Consider the following 21941-nt stretch of genomic DNA (forward strand, 5'->3'; position numbering starts at 1 on the left):
CTTGACTCCAGTGGTGTGGAGTGCCTGGGACCCACGTCTGGGCATCCCCAGCGCACTTAGGGCGGAATATGCAAACACAACAGGTGATGGACCGAATGTGGATCAATGTCACACACTCATCCCAGTCCAAAGATCTGGGCCCAAATCCATCGCTTTTTTGCACTCCACACCACCCTGGGTTAGACAATGGCGATATGCAAATCAGCTCTGACCCTGTGCCCCATGGGAACAGTCCAGTCCAAACTACAAAAGCCATGTCCTTCCCAGAACGGAATCAAGCATCCGAGGACCGGACCGGTTTCGAGGTAACACCTCTCATCAGCCCGGCTAGCTTGACTCCAGTGGTGTGGAGTGCCTGGGACCCACGTCTGGGCATCCCCAGCGCACTTAGGGCGGAATATGCAAACACAACAGGTGATGGACCGAATGTGGATCAATGTCACACACTCATCCCAGTCCAAAGATCTGGGCCCAAATCCATCGTTTTTTTGCACTCCACACCACCCTGGGTTAGACAATGGCGATATGCAAACCAGCTCTGACCAGGTGTTACCTCGAAACCGGTCCGGTCCTCGGATGCTTGATTCCGGTCTGGGAAAGATATGGCTGTTGTAGTTCGGACTGGACTGTTCCCATGGGGCACAGGGTCAGAGCTGATTTGCATAAAGCCATTATCTGACCCAGGGTGGTGTGGAGTACAAAAAACAATGGATTTAGGCCCAGATCCTTGTACTGGGGTGAATGTAAGACATTGATCTACATTCTGTCCATCAAATTGTTTTTTGTAATTTTCTCCCTGAGTGTACTGGGGTAGCTCAGACGTGGGTCCCAGAGCCTCCACACCACTGGAGTCAAGCTAGCCGGGCTGATGAGAGGTGTTACCTCGAAACCGGTCCGGTCCTCGGATGCTTGATTCCGGTCTGGGAAAGATATGGCTGTTGTAGTTCGGACTGGACTGTTCCCATGGGGCACAGGGTCAAAGCTGATTTGCATAAAGCCATTATCTGACCCAGGGTGGTGTGGAGTGCAAAAAACGATGGATTTAGGCCCAGATCCTTGTACTGGGGTGAATGTAAGACATTGATCTACATTCTGTCCATCAAAATTTTTTTTGTAATTTTCTCCCTGAGTGTACTGGGGTAGCTCAGACGTGGGTCCCAGAGCCTCCACACCACTGGAGTCAAGCTAGCCGGGCTGATGAGAGGTGTTACCTCGAAACCGGTCCGGTCCTCGGATGCTTGATTCCGGTCTGGGAAAGATATGGCTGTTGTAGTTCGGACTGGACTGTTCCCATGGGGCACAGGGTCAGAGCTAATTTTGCATAAAGCCATTATCTGACCCAGGGTGGTGTGGAGTGCAAAAAACGACGGATTTAGGCCCAGATCCTTGTACTGGGGTGAATGTAAGACAATGATCTACATTCTGTCCATCAAATAGTTTTTTGTAATTTTCTCCCTGAGTGTACTGGGGTAGCTCAGACGTGGGTCCCAGAGCCTTCACACCACTGGAGTCAAGCTAGCCGGGCTGATGAGAGGTGTTACCTCGAAACCGGTCCGGTCCTCGGATGCTCGATTCCGGTCTGGGAATGCTGTAAAGTCAATGATTATTAGAGCACCTTGTCTCAAACCATTTGTGATTGGGAAGAAATGTATTGTGATGGTTGATGCAAGTAACTGTGGATTGGGTGCTGTGTTGATTCAAGAGGAATGGGGCAAAGAATGGATTGTAGCATATGCTTCAAGGACATTAAGGGAGTCGGAACAACATTATTCTGTAATTGAAAGAGAACTTTTGGCGTGTGTTTGGGGAGCGGAACACTTTCGACCTTTTTTGTGGGGAACAAAATGTATCATTAAATCAGATCATAAACCTTTGGTGCACATATTGTCCCCGGGTGGGGGACGTACACTCTCTTCTAGATTAGCAAGACTTTCTTCCAGGTTGCGAAATTTTCAGTATTCTTTAGAATACATTCCTGGGAAGTCCAATGTTCATGCTGATTGCATTTCAAGGCTTCCATTGGTGTGCAAGGAATCCGATGTGGTTGATAAAGATGAGTGTGAAGTTGCACATGTTTTCAGTGATGTCAATCTAGTATTTGAAGAGAATTCAGTAGTACAAGAGGAAACATGAAATGAAGAAATGAACAAGGATTTAGAACTTAAAGAGGTGAAAGAATATATATTGAAGGGTTGGCCTGAAGGAGGAAATTTTACCGGAGGTTTAATGAGCTATCATCAAATTAAAGATGAATTGGCCATAGAAAATGGCATTTTATTAAGAGGTGACAATTTTATTCCACCTTTTGGTCTCAGGAAGAAATTTCTTGATTTGGCTCATGAAGGGCATTTTGGTATATCAATCACTAGGAGGCGATTGAAAAACAATTTTTGGTGGCCTGGTATTGATTATTTTGTAGAACAACAAGTTAAATTATGTGAATTATGTGTTAATAGTGATAAAACAGCAAAGGCTTTGCCCAGTGTGCCACAACCTGTAGAGTTACCTACATCACCTTGGAATAAACTTGGTATTGACATTATTGGACCGTTTAGTGTCCTGCCACAACAGCATTTTTTTGGCATACTGTTGATAGATTACTTTTCAAAATGGCCGGAAATAAAGATGGTCAGAGAGGTTACCAGTGATGCCATCATACAATTCATGGATGATATTTGTTGTAGAGAGGGTATTCCTCAAGAGGTAGTAACGGACAACGGCCCACAGTTTGTTAGTAAGCAAATGGAAAGTTATTTTAGTAGGTGTGGTATTTCTCATAAAAGAATAGCCAGAGGCAAACGGCCAGATAGAAAGATTCAATAGAGTAGTCAAGGAAGCTATTCAATTAGCTGTCAAAGGTGGCTTATGCTGGAATAAGGCGATACAGTCCATGTTATTGTCTTACAGAACGGCTCCTAATGCAGTTACCTCATTATCTCCTTTTGAGTTGCTTAGAGGGCGGAAACCCAGTACCAATCTTGTTCCTTGGTGGTTAAAGAACAAGGATAGTGGTCGCGTTGATTTTGCAGAGGTTGATTTTGGAGAAATTCGCAAGAAAGTTGATGCTTATAAGGAGAAAATGAAGAATGATTTGTCAAAAAAGGAGACAAGAAGTTGTGTTCCTATTCAAGTAGGAGATTTTGTGAGATTAAAAAAGGGAAGTTATGTACATAAGGGGTTGGCAAAGTGGTCTGATCCAATTGAAGTAATTTAAGTATTTAAGAACGCTGTAAGAGTACTAGATGGAAGTGTTTGGCATTTTAGTAGAGTTTCAAAGTTTAATAATAGCAAGCACTTTTCTGAAGATGATACATCTAATGTGTTTTTGGATGTCACTGCTGATGGTTTAGGGTTATCTGAATCAGCTGCTGTTTCGGGTAGTTGTGATTCTAATGCACAAGAATTATTGAGAAGTTCAAGAAGTCGCAGGGCTCCAGATTGGTTCAGAGACTTCATTCTCACTTAAAAAAAAAAGAAAAGGAGGGAGGTGTGTGGTATGATGTTATTGTTTGGAATGACGCGCGTGAATGCATGCGCGTCATCCACAAACAATATGCATGCCTTGTTGTGACTTAAATATGTCAGTGTCGCATGTTGTGGTTCGTGTGCTGTATGAATGTAGATCCTGTGTCTTGTGTGTGTGTTGTGGTTTGAATGGGAACGGCGTGTATTAAGTGGGAGGACTGACAGTTTAGTGGTATTCTGAGATATACGTTTCTGGAGATCACTTGTAAAATAAAGCTCCGCTTTACCTTTCGACGGATTCTGTCTTTTCTTCTTTCTGGAGATGGATTAACAATTTTGCAACAAATACACTCACTTGAGTACCTACCATGAATACACTCAATTGAGCACCTGCCATGAATACACTCACTTGAGTACATGCCCTGAATACACTCAATTGAGCACCTGCCATGAATACACTCACTTGAGCAACTGCCACGAATACACTCAATTGAGCACCTGCCATGAATACAATTTTGTTTGAATTTTATGTTAATAAATACGGCCGGGGGTTATCTATGACCCCCTCATCCAAAAACTCTTGTTATTATATTATCTGGGTCTTCATAAGGGAGGAGGGTGTATCGGTAGTACCAGCCCATAATATTGAGGGCATTTGTTTATAAAATGACAAGATCTCCACATTTTTTACTAGCTCTTCAGGCTGAAATGAGATATTTTTGTGGGACTTGCACCAATACATAGTTCTGAATGTACTAAAAATATATATTGTTTCTATGGATGCACATGGAGAATAAAGAGCTATATATTCTTGAACAAACTAATGATATGTTAAAAAAAAAGCTCCAGCACAGAAGTGCACAACCACCCCGGCAGTTAGAGGGTTAAAAATGATTGCTTTCAGGTGTTTTCATTCAAGAGGATCAACAAAAGTGAACCAGAACTATAACTTTCAGAATGAATTAGGGTGTTCAACAAAATGCCAGGACAAGAGTCTTGTATCTTTGGAGACATCTGGTAACATGACCTGAATGCCACTTGCAACTTTCTTCATACATCTATCTTCTTTCTCATCTACCACATCTTACTCTTCCTATTCCACACACCCCATTGCCCCTTAGTGTTGGTCACTGGATACCTGTGCCCCTTCTCACCTGGAGCTTTGACCACTGGATCCTTCCCACGCAGCGTGAGGCGTTCCTCCATGCCTGCTTGGCACCAAAAATGAGCTCGTTTTCCCGAAGCTGGTAGGTTCCAGTGCAGTTGATCTCTTGCTCGACCTCCTTCATGCGATCCATGTGAGCCTTGGAGTTTAACCTGGAGGGAGTAGACCTTTGTGATCAGCGTCATTATTCAGCACCATGATGTCATAAAGGCTGAACCTCTGCTTTACCAATACACAACAGCACTGGAATGTAGAGAACCTGGGACTATTGGAACAGCCTTAGGTATTGTGCAGCCTCTGTAGTGTAGTTCCTATATTCCCAATAGGCTCTGCGCATTGGAATAAAATAAACAATAGTTTAGACGTAGGACTGAAGTCGACTAGGTCTCTATTGAATATGTTAGACTTAATTTGTGAATGCCAGCTAGCTCAGAGGTCACTAGAAACTTTCTCGAATATACAAGAAGGGATTAGTTTCAGACAACCATATAACATGACAACTTTGTTCCCCAAGAATAAGGAATGTATCTCCAGAGTCGCGGAAACAATAGATGGCTATTTCACTCAGTCAATTGTGCATGCTTAGTTTCACCAGAAGTACAGAGAAATAGAGAGACGGGCGTTTTCAATAAAAAGGTTATTTATTGAGCAGTCTTCTTTCTCATGAAAGAGAAGTGAGTTGCTACAATCACAATACTTGTCATAAAGTAAAGTGCGTAAAGTAAAAAGAGTATTAGGAAATAATTCTGTAAAAGCATTTATATGGTTTCTAAACCATAAGATACTTAAAATGGATAAAATGGTGAACAGACAAAATATCGACTCCAAAATATCGACTGGACATAATATCGAGTTTTAAATATAGACTGGACAAAATATCGACTGGACATAATATCGACTACAAAAATATCGTTTTTCAGGTAAGTGAAGTAATATCGACTGTTTAAAATATAGATAGCAAAAATATCGAATTTTTAATAATATATAATATTTTATAGTGTATTTTTATGTAATAATATGTGTGAAAAGTGTGTATTAATGTTATAAAATATTTTATTAAATGGAATTTGTTTTTTTAATAATTGCGTTATGTAATTCTGTAGCGGGTTGTGGGTTTATAGGGGAATAGGGTGGGAAGTAATTTAATAATAATTAATTAATTAATATATGTTTGTAAATATTTATAATTAATAATTAATTGTTAATTAATAATAATTAGTTAATTAATTAATATAATTTTGTACATATTTTGAATTAGTAATTAATTGGTAATTGATTAATTGTAATTAGTTAATTACATTAATTAGAGTACATTTTAATATATATAATTTTGTGTTATTGTTAAGTAATTAATTGGGAAAAAATAATATTAATTATTAAATTAATTACAGCTAATGTGCTAATATATTTACTTTATTGTTATTGTTAATTAATAATTAATTGGTAATTAAATAATATTGATACATTTTGGGTAAAGGAGTATTTTTAGGGTTCAGGGTCAGTTTTCAGTTTTTGGGTAAAGGGGCATTTTTAGGGTTCAGGGTCAGTTTTCAGTTTTTGGGTAAAGGGGCATTTTTAGGGTTCAGGGTCAGTTTTCAGTTTTTGGGTAAAGGGGCATTTTTAGGGTTCAGGGTCAGTTTTCAGTTTTTGGGTAAAGGGGCATTTTTAGGGTTCAGGGTCAGTTTTCAGTTTTTTGGGTAAAGGGGCATTTTTAGGGTTCAAGGTCAGTTTTCAGTTTTTGGGTAAAGGGGCATTTTTAGGGTTCAGGGTCAGTTTTCAGTTTTTGGGTAAAGGGGCATTTTTAGGGTTAAGGGTCAGTTTTCAGTTTTTGGGTAAAGGGGCATTTTTAGGGTTCAGGGTCAGTTTTTAGTTTTTGGGTAAAGGGGTATTTTTAGGGTTCAGGGTCAGTTTTGGGTTTTTGGGTAAAGGGGTATATTTTAGGGTTCAGGGTCAACAAATAAGATTGTAATTTTTTTTTATTATTTTCATTTATTATTTAATTATTATAATTTAATTTAAGTATTTTTAAGTATATTTTAGTCAATAAAATTTAATATTAATTTAATTTAACACTGTTTTTAATAAAGTCGATATTTTTTACATCTATATTATTGTTAACGATATTTTGTACTCGATATTTTTGTACTTACCTGTTTGTAGATAGAAAGTCGATATTTTTTCTGTCGATATTTTGGCAACGATATTTTTGCAGGTCGATATTTTGGCAGTCTATATTATTTCAGTGATCCGGATAAAATACATACAATGATAAAAGATGACTAAACATACTCAACTGGTGCTTCTAAGATACGCCTACCTCGGTGTACCTAACCTAAGCCTAGTACATGGGAAGGAGTAAGTGAGATGTAGTTTGAGTTAAATAGTTTCTGCCAAGAATCTATCCAAGAATTCTCTAAGGGTCTAATCAGCTCCGTACCTTGTTTATAGAATGTAGGAGGTCTTGTATCTCTCTCTCAGGACTCGATCTCCCAGTAACCCACGAGGGTAGCTGGGAAACACCGGAGCTGGATTTCTCAGCAAGTGAAAAGACAGCGTCTCTCTCAGTGCGTCAGCTGGAGGGTCTGCTTCCTTCGGCACTTGCTACAGCAGGGCGTCGGGCAAGGAGTCAGTCAATCTGCTCCAATCCACCGTGTGTTTTGCTAGGGCAGATGCTGGTATATTTATACCTGGAAGGTGCTGAGTTTGACGTAAGGTTGGACATAATACGTCACTAAGAACTCGCAGTTCTTTTAGGACTCCAGGAGTTCTAGGACAAATCAATACAGAAGCAGGGGAAAGTCCCGGACTGCTGGAAGTTTGGTCTCTCCAAGAACTCGTTGGGATTTCTAGGAATCTGTGGAAGTAGCCATGCCGTATTGGGACTAAATTGGCTGTGTCTAAATATGGTTATGATTCTGATGCCTATATAAGGATATGATGAGTTATACCTATATAAGGGCATGAATCTGGAAAATTACGCTAGAGCCCTAGATTTGTCTACAACACCCACTCCACATAGAATGTCTATCTTTACTAAGTACTAAAGCAAGAATAACATATCTAAGCATGTGTTTACAATCCCACCCAAAAATACATAAAATGCATTTGAAATGAGTATTGTACTGTACTTTTTCTAAGCAGTGGTATCATTCAAACAATGCATATAGTTTACATTTGAAATGCTGAATGAATGAATCATGAAAATTTACATTCATGAAATGGCTCTTAATACAGAAGAGAAGGTCGAGACTATTTCATCACATATTTATACAAGACTGTACATGTGCTAGAGGCTGAGCTCGAATATTGTCTCTAGATTTTTCCCTTAAAAATAGAAATCTTGTTCTCTAAGAATAGTTCTACTTTAAGCAAATTACTCTGTGCCCAAAAAAAAGTAAATATTTTGGGAATGAGAAAAAATAATTTTGTTTGTGGAAACAATAGTTCCAAAGTTTTTAGAAGTTCTGTTTATCAAAACTGAAGGCCGAATTCAAAGTTCAGGGAACCCTGTGTGCTCGTGTTTTTGAAAGTTATTCTCATTGTTAGGAGAGAACATTAACTCAGGTAGGCGGGCAAAGAATTTGTCTACAACAGTAGGTGAATGTTGGACCATGTCCGAAAAAGTAGAAATAGTGCATATGTGAGATGCATTGCCATCATCGTTGTCTAGATCAGCAATGGTCACGGAATGTTGTACCTGTGTGCTGCTTTCATCTCGTACCTCACTGCCAGCATGTTGCTGTGAGGTCTCAATGAATGCCGTCATCAGAATTGGTAGCCGCTGGGGACAACACGTTGATGAGCCATTACCGAACCAAGCAAAGTATAGACATCCATAGGTACTGCTGATGGGAGTGTGAGACAGACGTCTAACACGCATTCTTCTCCGCAGAGCAGGCATCGTAGAACAGGTAGGATGCAATCTTGCCAGATTGGTCTGAATGAAAGAAACCATGTGGTATTCAGATCTCTTAGCCGAGCCAAGCCGAGGACTTTGGTAATCCTATCTCTGTACCGCATTGCCAGGATCGTTTGTTCCATGGTAACCTGGGTATTGCTTGTGACTGGACTTGCCATATCGGAGCAGAAGGAACAAAAATAAACTCCTGCTACGAGTCCCAAGATGATAGGCAGGCCGCCGAACACAGAGTGTACGAAATTTGGGAAAATGCTCAGGACTGCTTCAAAGGGTGATAATAGTCCCGAAAAAAATGTCTTAAATACATGTGCGATGCCGCTGGTATCAGACATGTTTAAGATTTGACTTAACATTTCTACGAAATGCACAGGGCAATTTGTTGATAACAATGCATGCATCTCTGCTGACGTCCTTGCGACTTGCAGATCATACATCTCTCTGGACGAGGTCAAAGGCACAGTTTTTTGTAAAAGAATGGCTTTCATTCTGCTTAAAGTATCAATTCGAATAGAAGAGATATTCAATTAAGGCCATATCGTTGCCTCCTTGTCTGGTTTGCTGTTTGGATACAATACTTACATACAGCAAGTGACCCAGGATGAAACACTAACGAGATAGGCCTTTCCTGGCAACATGCCACAATCACTTAACACAACGTAACTGCCGTTGGAAAGTTGTCTGAAAAAAGGCTCTATTTGTGTGGGTGGGGTGCCGTGCAGGTGGCAAGAAAGATCATTTGATGAACCCTCGCAGGCTCCATGCAAGTTAATTCCTTGACACAGAAGTAAGTGTACCACTTAGTGAGTTTTTACAATTGTTACCACTAAGAAATACCTCTTTTTCCCCCCACTCCAACATCTATGCGTGTAAGGTAAATTCCAGGTTGACTTGATGTACCCTTTACCCAACTTTTCATAACGTCCCGCTGGTATGTGGTTTAGGAAATATTGAAACTGAAATGTCGTTATTGGTATTGTAATGGTGCCATGTATTATCTATTCAATGACAGGCTTTTCGGAAACTGTCAATGGTAATCTTTCTAGTTTTTCAATGCTCAGCACCGTATTGTCTACTCCTCTTTGTGCCAAAGAGATTGGTTTATCTGTAAGGTTAAAGATAGAAAATAATGACGTTGTGTTGATTAGACGCAAGGGCACGTAGCCTGAACAGAGATTTTGTAACATCCAGCCTAACTGTACAATACAACGTAATTGGAATTGGCCATGTTGTAACATTAGCATATCCTGTTCTATTATATCAATAGCTGATACAATGCTGTCCAAAGAATGATACAATGCTGTCCAAAGAATACATTCTGGAGGACAGAGTTGTTAACCCATTGTCCACTACAGACAGTTTTTTTTCCCAAATTAATACTATCAATTTCTCGTATTTTTTTAGCAGTTTCAGTTTGCGTTACTTTTCAAGCTGCGTTGTAAGCAGCATACATACCAGCGTATATGAAGCGTTTTTGACGCTGTTTGCGAGGTCCCAATAAGAAATCTCGCAAGTCAATGCCTTCTTTAAGTAAGGTCAAGTGTTGCTTAATTTCAGGTAGTGTGGATTTCTGTAGCCATTCGAGAATAGTTTCTCTACACTGTATGTTGTTATTATCCCTGGATGTTGTCTCTGGGAATATCTTGGGTCTGGCCTGTTCTGTGTGAACCCCTGTGTTTTGTTCAGGAATCTATCTTGACCGTTATTAGTGTCTGTGGGCCAGATAAACCATTTTCTCCAATCAGGATTAGGTCTGTTTTGGTGTAAAATATGTGATACGTCTATCTCCTCATCTGTAGTGCTATAACTATCAGGTATGGGCTTTGGTATAGACGGTTTGTTTAAATCCTTTATCTTGGCTAGGCCAAGACAGGTTGTTTGTTGAATGGTGTCATTCAGGAACATTATTTGTTCTGGGATCTTGCAGGCTCTGAATAATGATTCTAAACCTTGTACCTGCCAGTCTTTTGTACCCCAGACCGTTTTTGTCTCAATGTTGTCTTTCCAAAATTCAAAACCAAATGTAGACAATTGTGCATACAATTTTGTAGAATAAATTAGTTTAGTATTTGTCAACATGTTTTTCATTCCTGTCTTATTCATAATTTTGAAATAAAACGTTTCTGGATCTGTGTTATTAAACCCTGAGAAGTATGGGAATTTCTCATAAAATGTTTTCGAGCTGCCTTTTGGCGGTGTTGGACAATGTTCTCATTGATTATAAGTAAATAATTTCTAGGATTCGCAGATTTATGCAAATAGTGGTGCCCATAATGATTAAAGCAATACATTTCTTCATAATCTGATGAACCTTCTAAAAAATCATGTTCTGTAAATTTTGCTGAGATTTCTAAATCTGACATCATGTTATTAATAGTTTCAAAGTCCCAATCGTCAGAGAAAGTGCTCGGTGAGACAAAGTCACTTAAAAAAACCTTGAACTGGTGTGGAAACTTCAAGAGTTCAACCGGGCCATAGATGTCGTAATCAGTAGCGTCCCATGCTACACCACCAGGTATAGGAATGGCTGTGATGTTTACTGATGATAGTTCTCTTTTTTCAATGTGAGAAGATTTGTGAGGCTTTAGAACCAAGTTGATTTTCTGACTTGCTGTGTCCATTGTACTGTATTTTCCATGAATCATTCTTCCCAAGTTTAAAACTAAAATGAGCCAGAGCAGGAGGAAAAGTACCCCTAACACAATCCACAATTCAATCTATGGTGAAATCAGATATGTTTCTCCAAGTTGATGAAAGAGTTCTGTTATTTTTTCTTTGAAAGTTTTGTTTGCTGGCTTTTCTTCATGTTCACTGGGATCTTCAGAAAAGTCAGCAAAATTGATAAAATAGCCAGAGGCAGTTCTATCAATTGTTGGAATTGCATCATGATTGTTATTAATCTTTGTAGTTGCTTCTTCCTTTGTCATATTAGTATAGTTAGAGGCTACATCATTGTAGACAGGTGTTTCTTGACGAACTGTTGCAATTTGGGTTTCAAGAGGCACTAGTTCCATGGCTTTGTTGCATAGTCCTTCTTTATTCACTGCAGGTTTATCAAATGTGATTAGTCTCTCAGTTTGAACCTCTTGAATTGTAGCAATGTTTGGTCTTCTGCTACATCTTGAGAGTCCACTGGGCCTTCTACTTAATAATTGGCCACATCGTTGTGGTTTTACCAGGTCGATTGATACAACTCTGTTCTCCTTTTTTCCAGCAAGGGGCGGTAGTACTACTGATCTTGTTCAGTGGATTGCTAAGACAGGTACTGTTTTTCTATAAGAAGGCCCAAATTCCTTCTTCACCGCGATCTTTTCTCTGACAAGATCCCCAATCTTTGCAATCCAGACAGGTCTTGCTTGGACAAGTGGTTTTTCTTCAGTGGCCGTTGGCTTTTGCTTTGTGTTACTTAGACTTCTTCTTGTTTCATTTAAGTCCTTTAAAACAGCCAAAGGATCTTTGATATCAAAGGTTTTTTGTTCCACCACTGAAGTCTGACGATCAAGGTCTTTAATCAATATTCTAGAACCAAACAAAAGTTCCTACGGAGTGATTCTACCCAGAGAATGTCTTGGCAGATTATTAAGACTACGTTGGACACTTATTAGATGTTTTACCCACCCATCACCTGAACCTAATACCCTTGCTGTTATAGATTGCTTTATGTCACGTTTTTTTCTCTACACTACCGCATTACCCGTAGGATGGAAGGGACTAGAATACCGCAATTCAACGCCCAAGCTGGCCATGTCCTCTTTGTAAGCTCGAGAGCTAAACGCAGGACCTTGGTCAGAATGTAGCGTGCCAATTGCGTGTGTGCCGATAAAGACTCGCAGATCTTTAATAACAGTTTTGGCGTCGGCCGAGTGCTGGGGCCACATCCAAATGAATCTCGTCCTAGTAGTTGTGGGACCGCATTTGTCTGCAGGGAAGCCTGTGGGTAGATAGCCTAATGCTGTCTAACAGAGGTGTCTGTATCTGGCTGGCTACTCTGTAGTCAGGTGTCTGGGGTGGTTCATTACTGCGATCTCTGTTGCAGTCTGGGCAGTTACTTGCAAATTCGTAGCTGTCCAAGCTCATTCCTGGCCACCAGTACACTTTGTTTAATTGCCGTATGGAATCTATGATATTTTGATGTCTTAGACCCTCTCCCATGTGTGCTTCTTGAATCAAGAAAACTCTCCACTTCTGTTTGGAATTACTCTGTCCCCCACTCCAGGGATTCGTGCAAAAAGAACGGAGTTTGCATCAATTATGTATGTATTCGTGAGTGGATAGTGTAGAGGTAACGCCGCATAGTTGCCTTTCATTGTGGCTTTTACTGCTACCAGCGTTTCACAGTCTATTCTTTTCCTAGCACGCTTTATTGTAGCTCCAGAAGCCGTGTGTAGAGCTGCCTTTGCGACTTCATCAGGACAATGAATTCCCTGCAATGTGAACGCCATCACGTTGATGACTCATTGTATGTATCACGTGTTTCTTTTGTAGTTCTTTCTGTAAAAGAACTACTTGTTCCCAAAGCATTTTATGCTTAATTGTGCCACCTTTTGCATCTTAGTTAGGATCAAATTTGTAAATCACGTCTGATGCAGCAAGAGAATTAACCCATTGTATCCATCTCGGATGTAAAGCTTTAGCATTTGGAATGCTTGCTCTTGTCACTGCTTCTAGGTCAGGTACAGGTGTAACGATTATAATACGTTTACCCTGCGCGAGGGCTCTTTCTTTTGCTACAACAGTTTGAACCGCTGTCATAATTTTCTCAGTAGAAGTGAATTTTATTTCAGCTTGTGTGATTTGTAAGCTATTGGTACCGTTTCACCTTCATTATAGGTCAGGTACGTGAATCTGCATCATCCTGGGATGACTCGGATTACAAGGTTGCGTACGTTTACGCGTGTTCGCAGCTTTGTTTTAGCTAACATGTCTGTTTGTATTGAACGTAAAATTTCTGTGTGTTTCTGTGTCCAATTAGTTGGTTTGAAATCAGGTTTAATTAATTCGTCGAGAGATTTAACCCTCTCTGCATAATTCAGAATGTAAGTTCTTCCAAAATTCAAGAACCTATAATTGATTGTAAGTTTTTCAGCGTTTTGGAGCTTGGAGCAGCGCACATTTCTCTATGAAATTGGCTGCCAGGCTTTTGCCTTCACTTGATAACTCATATCCTAGAAATAGGACAGTGAGGTGGGCAATCTGCGATTTTTTAAAGTTGAATTTGTACCCTTCTGATGCGAACCCAAGTACAATGGTGTTAACATTTTCAAAGTGCCTGTCCAAATCCTCGTCTGTTATATAGATGTCATCGACATAAGATAATGCCTCATCATCATACATTTGTAGTAACTTGGTTACTCTTGCTGAAAATAACCCTGGGCTATTTTTGAATCCCTGGGGGAGACGGCAAAATTGCCTCTGGGCCCCCATACTGGAGAAAGCGGTCAAATACCTGCTTTCTGGTGCAATGTTTTGACAGAAGAAACCATTTGAAATATCTAATGTTGTTTTATATTTTTTGGGCACAATGTTATTCATTAGAGCTGCACTGTGTGTATTTTGTACTGCAAATGTTTTGCAACAAGTGTTTAAGTGTCTGTTGTTTAATACTAGACGATATGAATTGTCTCGTTTTGAGCCAGGAAACAAAGGATTGTTCATTTGTGAGGTGCATGTTTCAATCACCCCCTGGTATTCAAGTTGATCTAAGATCACCCTGACTTGTTTTTTAGCTTCTTGCTTAACAAGATACTGCCTTTGTGCAGTAGGTTGATTTTTTAACTGGATTTTAGGGTGAGGGGATTCCTCATCCCATCCGACATGATTTTTATGTAATGCAGGGGCTTTGGCCACTGCCCATTTTCAAGCATATGTGTATTTTTTATGAATTGGAATGTGATTTGAGAAGGCAGGCATAATCATTTCTTTGCCATGTGGGCAGTCCCCAACACATTCTGGTGGCCAGTCTTTCTCAGCTAGAAGGATATCATAGCCTTTAGATAGCTTCTCCCAAAAGAGACCTCTTATTTTCCTAGTTTTGTCTCCTTCTATACGTAATGTTATTTCATATAATTTATGGGGTACACTAACTCTGGTGTCTGCAGTTTCCACCTGAATGTACTCATTCGTGTCCACTGTCTCTGGAAGATTCATCAGGATCTTGTGAGCTATGGTCACTTCTGCTGCACTGTCTAGCATTGTCTGGGCCCATTCTCCGTTCTTGAGTAGTGTTCTCAGGATCCTCGGAATGTTTTATCTTTATGCTAGCTACCTTTTTTTTAGAAAATTGTGATTTTTTACTTTGATGAGCGAGTTCCTTGTCTTTCGACTTGACGTGCTCTTCTTTATGTTCTGACCGTTTTCTTCTTTCCGATTTCTGTGAGGAAGTCTGCAAAGATCGAGAGGGATAAAGCCCACCTTAGCCTCCTGTGCCAGAAAGCAGATTCCCATGTTGGGGCTCTACAGAGATTGTATCTTTTCACAGGAAACAGACACTTTAATTCTTTGCTGGAAGTCTATAATATAAAAATCCCCCCGATTTTATCATATGCCATGGAATATTCTCAAATTAAAACGTGGCAATCATTAAAAGTGAAGAAGGGACCATTCTTCGAAAACTGATAAAAGTGGCACAGTCGGTCCCAGTTCAAGCCCTTCGTCTTGAACTATCGATTACGGGAACTTTTGCCAGAGTAATTTGTAACATTAGTAGGTAGGCATACAATCTACTACATGCAGCCCCAGACACCTTAAGACATTTGTTAAAATTGGAGTTTCTTAGAGAGGAAGCGTCTGGGTACACCTTTAATAAGAATATGGTAAAAGCCTTGGAGGTCTCTCAATGCACGGTTGCACTTTTACAGGAGTGGACTCCAGCACATCTGAAACTGTTTTTAAAACACTTGGCCCCTAGAATCAGTTTTGAATCTGATAAAGATCACTGTTGTTAATTGAAGCACTATAAACGGTTCGCTGAACGAATGGAATTTAAAACGTCTGTCCCTTACTTGCTTTTTCAATTAGAGCATGGAGTAAGGTGGTGTATTTTACTTTTATGTTTGGGCATACTCCCTTTAGCCACTTTTTTAGCTAGCTGGGATGGTAATAATAACCCTAAAGGTATATGTGAACTTTGTAAAGGCGGGCAACAAGATTTGCTCCACGTTCTATTAATCTGTCCTAATGAGAGCATAGTTAAGGTCCGCCGACGTTACATAATCCAAATTCAACTAAAGTATAACGCTTTCTCTGCTCAAGTTTTGTTTACATTGTGTAACTCTCCGGTCAATGAATATGTTTGTCATAACCTGTTTAAGTTTTTTAAAAGCTTTTTGAAGCTGTTTTAAACAAGAAGTATAATCCAAGATTTTATTCTATCCTAATAAATTCACTCTAATGTTGTCTGAGTTGGTGGCTGAACATTACGATTGTACCATCTTGTAGTAAAGCTAAGCATTTTTATGAGTATTTGGAATTATTTTAATTTTGTATTTGTTGACCTCAGCAGAGGTCTGGATCAAATAAAGTTTTACTACTACTGAGAGGGACGTGTATCATTATCTTGATATCTGTCAGGTTTCCTCAAATTATCCCTATTTCTGAGGTTATATCTCTTTTCAGAGGGCTCCCTTCGGGGAGACTTGTCTCTCTGTTGAGGAGATCTTCCTCTGGGTTGAGAATATTTTTCTCTAGGAAGAGTTTGTTTATTACTCTCCCACTTCTTTTTTGGAGGAGTGAGATTATTATTAACACCTTCGACGCTCATGACAAGCTCAGCTCGTCATGATGTACACCTCTCATACACTCATGCCGAGCTGAGCTCGTCATGTAGCATGGGTTTCTGAATATTTCAGCACCCAGCGGGAATTGCTCTAGCAGCCATGGAGTTAATAAAAGTTTTTTCAGGATTTTCTGTTAGTTGTGGTTTTAGTGGTTTCCCACCCAAACTATCTCTACCTAATTCTTCATAGCACTTTTCAATTATTCTGGCAAGTTCAAAAGGCTGGTCTGCTATTTCTGATTCTTTTAATTTTTGGCTGCAGGTTGTACCGTCAATTGTCAATTGAACTAATTGTTTATATGCTTTTGTTAATTGTTTTAGTTGAGCTAAAAGTTCTCTGTCTGACATTTCTTCATTGTCAGGGTGTGGTGTATAGCTGGCTAGAACCGTCCATGTAGCTCCTGGTCTACCTAGTGGACCGAGCCTGGTAATGTGATTTTGATGTTTTAGGGGCACCATTAAACCAGAGCTGATGCTCCTGGTAAGTTAGTTGAATTTCAACGTCCTCGAAGGGAACGTATTCAGTTGGAGGCTCCTCTGTTTTGTAGTAGTGGTACTCGTGTGTCACAGCATTTGCTGCTGGAAAAGTTATCCATGAATAGAATACCTCTGTCTGCCGATACTCATGTGCCTCTATCACAAATATAACTTTACCGCCTCTCAATGATACCCCATTTTCTATACATTTTATAGTTATGGTTTTCCTTATATTTGCCGGGATGAATATAGCATCCCGGTCATTTTATTGGAGAGCTGTGTAATTTAAGACTGCTTGAGCTGCTATTCTAGCTCTCTTCCTTACGTTGTCACTCTCCGTCATTTTACTGACTGAAAGTTTGCAGAGCAAGTTTCAAGGAAACAAAGATTAGGTGCACAATATTTTGGAACACTGTATCCTTCAACGTTGACTAAACCAAAAACTAATACATAGGATTCTCCTCCTACTAAGTTTTGGCGGATATTAACCTTTCACCCACTCTAGACGTCTATTGGAGTTTTTACGGGAAAGGGGTCTGTGTGAAAAGCACGACTGATTTACTCTAGTATCTAGCGTTAAATTATCGCCTTACCAAACGTTGGGCGCCATGTAGTGTAGTTCCTATATTCCCAATAGGCTCTGCGCATTGGAATAACATTAACGATAGTTTAGACGTAGGACTGAAGTTGACTAGGTCTCTATTGAACATGTTAGACTTAATTTGTGAATACCAGCTAGCTCAGAGATCACTAGAAACTATCTAGAATACACAAGAAGGGATTAGTTTCTGACAACCATATAACATGACAACTTTGTTCCCCAAGAATAAGGAATGTATCTCCAGAGTCGCGGAAACAATATATGGCTATTTCACTTAGTCAATCGTGCATGTTTAGTTTCACCAGAAGTGCAGAGAAATAGAGAGACGGGCGTTTTCAATAAAAAGGTTATTTATTGAGCAGTCTTCTTTCTCATGCAAGAGAAGTGAATTGCTACAATCGCAATACTTGTCATAAAGTAAAGTGTGTACAGTAAAAAGAGTATTATGAAATAATACTGTAAAAGCATTTATATGGTTTCTAAGCCATAAGATACTTAAAATGGATAAAATACATACAATGATAAAAGATGACTAGATGTACTCAACTGGTGCTTCTAAGATACGCCTATCCCGGTGTACCTATCCTAAACCTAGTACATGGGAAGGAGTAAGTGAGATGTAGTTTGAGTTAAATAGTTTCTGCCAAAAATCTATCCAAGAACTCTCTAAGGGTCTAATCAGCTCCGTACCGTATTTATAGAATGTAGGAGGTCTTGTATCTCTCTCTCAGGACTCGATCTCCCATTAACCCGCATGGGTAGCCGGGAAACACCGGAGCTGGAATTTTCGGCAAAAGAAAAGAAAGCGTCTCTCTCAGTGCGCCAGCAGGAGGGTGGGCTTCCTTCGGCACTTGCTACAGCAGGGCGTTGGACAAGTAGTCAGTCGACCTGCTCCAAACCACCGTGTGTTTTGCTAGGGCAGATGCTTGTATATTTATACCTGGAAGGTGTCGAGTTTGACGTAAGGTTGGACATAATATGTCACTAAGAACTCACAGTTATTTTAGGACTCCAGGAGTTCTAGGACAAATCAATACAGAAGATGGGGAAAGTCCTGGACTGCTGGAAGTTTGGTCTCTCCAAGAACTCGTTGTGATTTCTAGGAATCTGTAAGAAGTAGCCATCCCGTATTTGGACTACATTGGCTGTGTCTAAATATGTTTTTGATTCTGATGCCTATATAAGGATATGATGAGTTATACCTATATAGGGGCATGAATCTGGAAAATTACACTAGAGCCCTAGGTTCATCTACAACACCTCACTGTTTGGATAATTTACAGCTGGACTGGAACACCCAGCAAAAGGAGTCTACCATAATTTCTAACATACATTCAGATGGAGAGTCTTGTGTCTAGAGTTGTTCACTACATCGCTATTATGTGTTGTAAAGGGCTTAGTTTGTTCTCTGGGCTTGGCTGCGTCTGGCCCCAGCCTGTCAACATGGTATACTTGTGTCCGGTGTCACTACTACATTTCTTGGCGACGATCGCCAGCCATTTGTAGTGACACCCGGGCAGAACAAAAGCATGGAAGTTGGTAGAGCGAGGCTGCCCCGTCGAATCTCACAGCGAGGAGCCCTCTTCAAAACGGGTCCCTTGAAATGCAGTTCATAGAGCGCATGTGGTCGAGCGCTGTTCATTGCTGTGAAGAGCCGTGTTTGTCACGCAGCAGGAAAAGCGCATATGGTGGAGCGCAGACGGTCGAAAAGGGGAGTGGTTGGACTGCATGAGTCGTGTCCTTTTTTTAAAAAAGTATTTTTATTGGTTTGTGCACACACAAACATCTAACAATCATCCTGCGTCACTAATAATGGATACAAATCCCAATTCTTTCACATTACCATTATCATAATCATCTGCACATGTGGATACCTTTAGTTGTCTATTGTCTCTTTACATTTCCGTTCCTTACCGAACATTGACATCCATCTTATACAGGTCTAATATAATGGCTTGTGCATGTCTCGCATACACGACTTTAATTCTATCGATCATTGTGTCCTCCCATTTAACGACCAATCCCTCCCCTTGACCCTCCCTAACCCATCCCACCGGTGCATCTTCCAATAACAGAACCAGATATTCCAATAATAACATACAGGGATTCAGGGGTATGTCCTTCTCCTCCCCGTCAGAGTTGGTTAACCTGATCTAGGTCATTCCTAAGTCCGCTTCTATTCCTCCTGGAATTTATGAAGCTCCAATATAACCCCTCCCATCAGGGTGTTCCTATTGGTGTGTCCAGCGAGTTTCCCTCTGACTCTGGTTCCGGTAGCAGCAACTGCCCCACCATTGCCTCCCACGCTTTAGCAGTGTCTAGCGCCTTATCACTATTAGGTCTCCTAGCCTGCTGAAACCGCACCGTGCTCTCACTAGTTGCCCGTTTGATTAATTCTGCTTTCCAACGTCTAATGGTAGGTCCCTGCCTGATCTTCCAATGCTTGTTAGTTCTCTTTTAGCTAGTACTGTAGTGTAGTTCCTATTTTCCCAATAGGCTCTGCGCATTGGAATAACATAAACGATAGTGTAGACGTAGGACTGAGGTTGACTAGGCCTCTATTGAATATGTTAGACTTAATTTAGGTTTGCCAGCTAGCTCAGAGGTCACTAGAAACTTTCTTGAATGAACAGGGAGGAGTGATCTTTCTTGATTAGACAAGAAGGGATTCAGCTTCTGACAACCGCATAAACATGACAACTTTGCTCCCCCAGAATAAAGAGTATATCTCCACAGTGGTGTGAAACCAATAGATAGCTATTTCACTCAGTCAATTGTGCATACTTAGTTTCACCAGAGTGCAGAGAAATAGAGAGAAGGGCGTTTTCAATAAAAGGTGTTATTTTATTGAGCAGTCTTCTTTCTCATGCCAGAGAAATGAATTGCCACATTTGCAATACTTGTTATAAAGTAAAGTGCGTACAGTAAAAGGAGTATTATGAAATAATACTGTAAAAGCATTGATATGGTTTCTGAGCCATATGATACTTAAAAAGTATAAAATATATACAGTTACATACAACGATAATAGTTTGACTAAACGTACTCAACTGGTGCTTCTAAATACGCCTACCCCGATGTACCTAACCTAAGCCTAGTAAGTGGGAAGGAGTAAATGAGTTACAGTTTATGTTAAGGTAGTTTTTGCCAAGATTCTGACTCAAGAATTCTCTAGGGATCTAATCAGCTCCGTACCTTGGTTGTTAGAATGGAGGAGGTCTTGTATCTCGCTCTCAGGACTCGATCTCTCAGCAACCCGCAGGGGTGACTGAGAGCACCGGAGCTGGATTTTCTCGACAGGAGAAAAAGACAGCGTCTTTCTCAGTGCGAAAAGTGGGAAGGACGGCTTCCTTCGGCACTCGCATCAGCTGGGCTTCGGATAAGTAGATAGCCGCTCTGCTCCACACCACCGTGTGTTGCTTAAGGCAAACGCTGGTATATTTATACCTGGAAGGTGCCGTGTTTGACGTAAGGTTGGACATAAGACATCAATAAAAAGATGTCACTCGGGACGGGCCGTTCTTTTAGTGCTCGCAGGAGTTCTAGGACAAATCAAAACAAAAGCACAGGGAATTCCCAGGTTGCTGGAGGTTTGGTATGTTGTAAGAACTCGTTGTGCTTTCTAGGAGTCTAAGGAAGTAGCCTTGCCGCATTTGGTTTGCATTGGCTTTTACTAAATATGAAATATTTAATTAGGGTCCTATATAAAACACAACAGTACCAATCCCAGGTCTAAAAACGTACTTGTGACTTTCGTCCAAGCCGTGTGAGGAAACCAGTTCTATATGCACACGCCAATGCTTGGTTCCATTTGCCTATCCGTCACCTTGCATAATATGTTAATCACTTCCTCCCAGTATGTCCCAGTTGTGCACAACTCCACTTGATATGTATAAAGTCTGCTTCTTCTGAATTGCACCAGGGACAACTAGCTGTGTCCACATTGAAGTACCTATTTATCCGTTCTGGATTTAAGTACGCCATATGGACCACATAAAAATGTATTAGCTGGAACCTTGCGCTTCGCCTGCACTTCCAATCTCTCTCCACTATCCCATGCCATGCGTGTCAGGAATCTCCCTGCCAAAGTCTGCTTCCCGCTTCCCTTTCAATTGGCTCAACAGCTGTATCTCCTCATCTACCAGTCGTCTATACAGGCACGTTATAGCTTTGAAGGTCCCCGCTGCCATCACCACATATTGACATACAAGCGATGTCTGTGACTCCATCAGTCCTCCTCCCCAATGGTGCTGGATCGCAGATACAAGGGCTGAGTGCATTAAATAATCGACCCCGGGTAGGCCATATCTATCTCGCAGCGTCTGATAGGTGGCCAGAGCTCCCCCTTCGTATAGGTCTCCTAACACCTGTACCCCCTGCTACTCCCACTTCATCAGTGCCCCCCAGATTCAGACAACTGAGGTGGGGGGGGAGAAGCTTCATAGGTAACACGGCTAAAACATGGAACAAGTTACCTGCCGAACTAAAAAACAGCCCTTCTTTGTGGTCCTTTCGTAAGAACTTAAAGACCTGGCTTTTCTCT

The 21941-nt window shown here is 40.6% G+C and overlaps 1 protein-coding gene across 3 annotated transcripts in view; it reads right to left on the bottom strand.

Annotated features, from left to right (window-relative positions):
• Window positions 1-21941, bottom strand: part of NOS3 (nitric oxide synthase 3) — a 1079476-nt gene that overhangs the window by 538207 nt on the left and 519328 nt on the right. For all 3 annotated transcript variants that reach the window (XM_086940927.1, XM_086940926.1, XM_086940928.1), the window contains exon 4: window positions 4620-4782. In XM_086940927.1, the coding sequence (XP_086797053.1) occupies window positions 4620-4782 (163 nt within the window). The remainder of the gene's footprint in view (window positions 1-4619; window positions 4783-21941) is intronic.

The sequence above is a fragment of the Lissotriton vulgaris genome, chromosome 10 (genome assembly GCF_964263255.1).
Source record: "Lissotriton vulgaris chromosome 10, aLisVul1.2, whole genome shotgun sequence".
In the NCBI taxonomy this organism is placed as follows: domain Eukaryota; kingdom Metazoa; phylum Chordata; class Amphibia; order Caudata; family Salamandridae; genus Lissotriton; species Lissotriton vulgaris.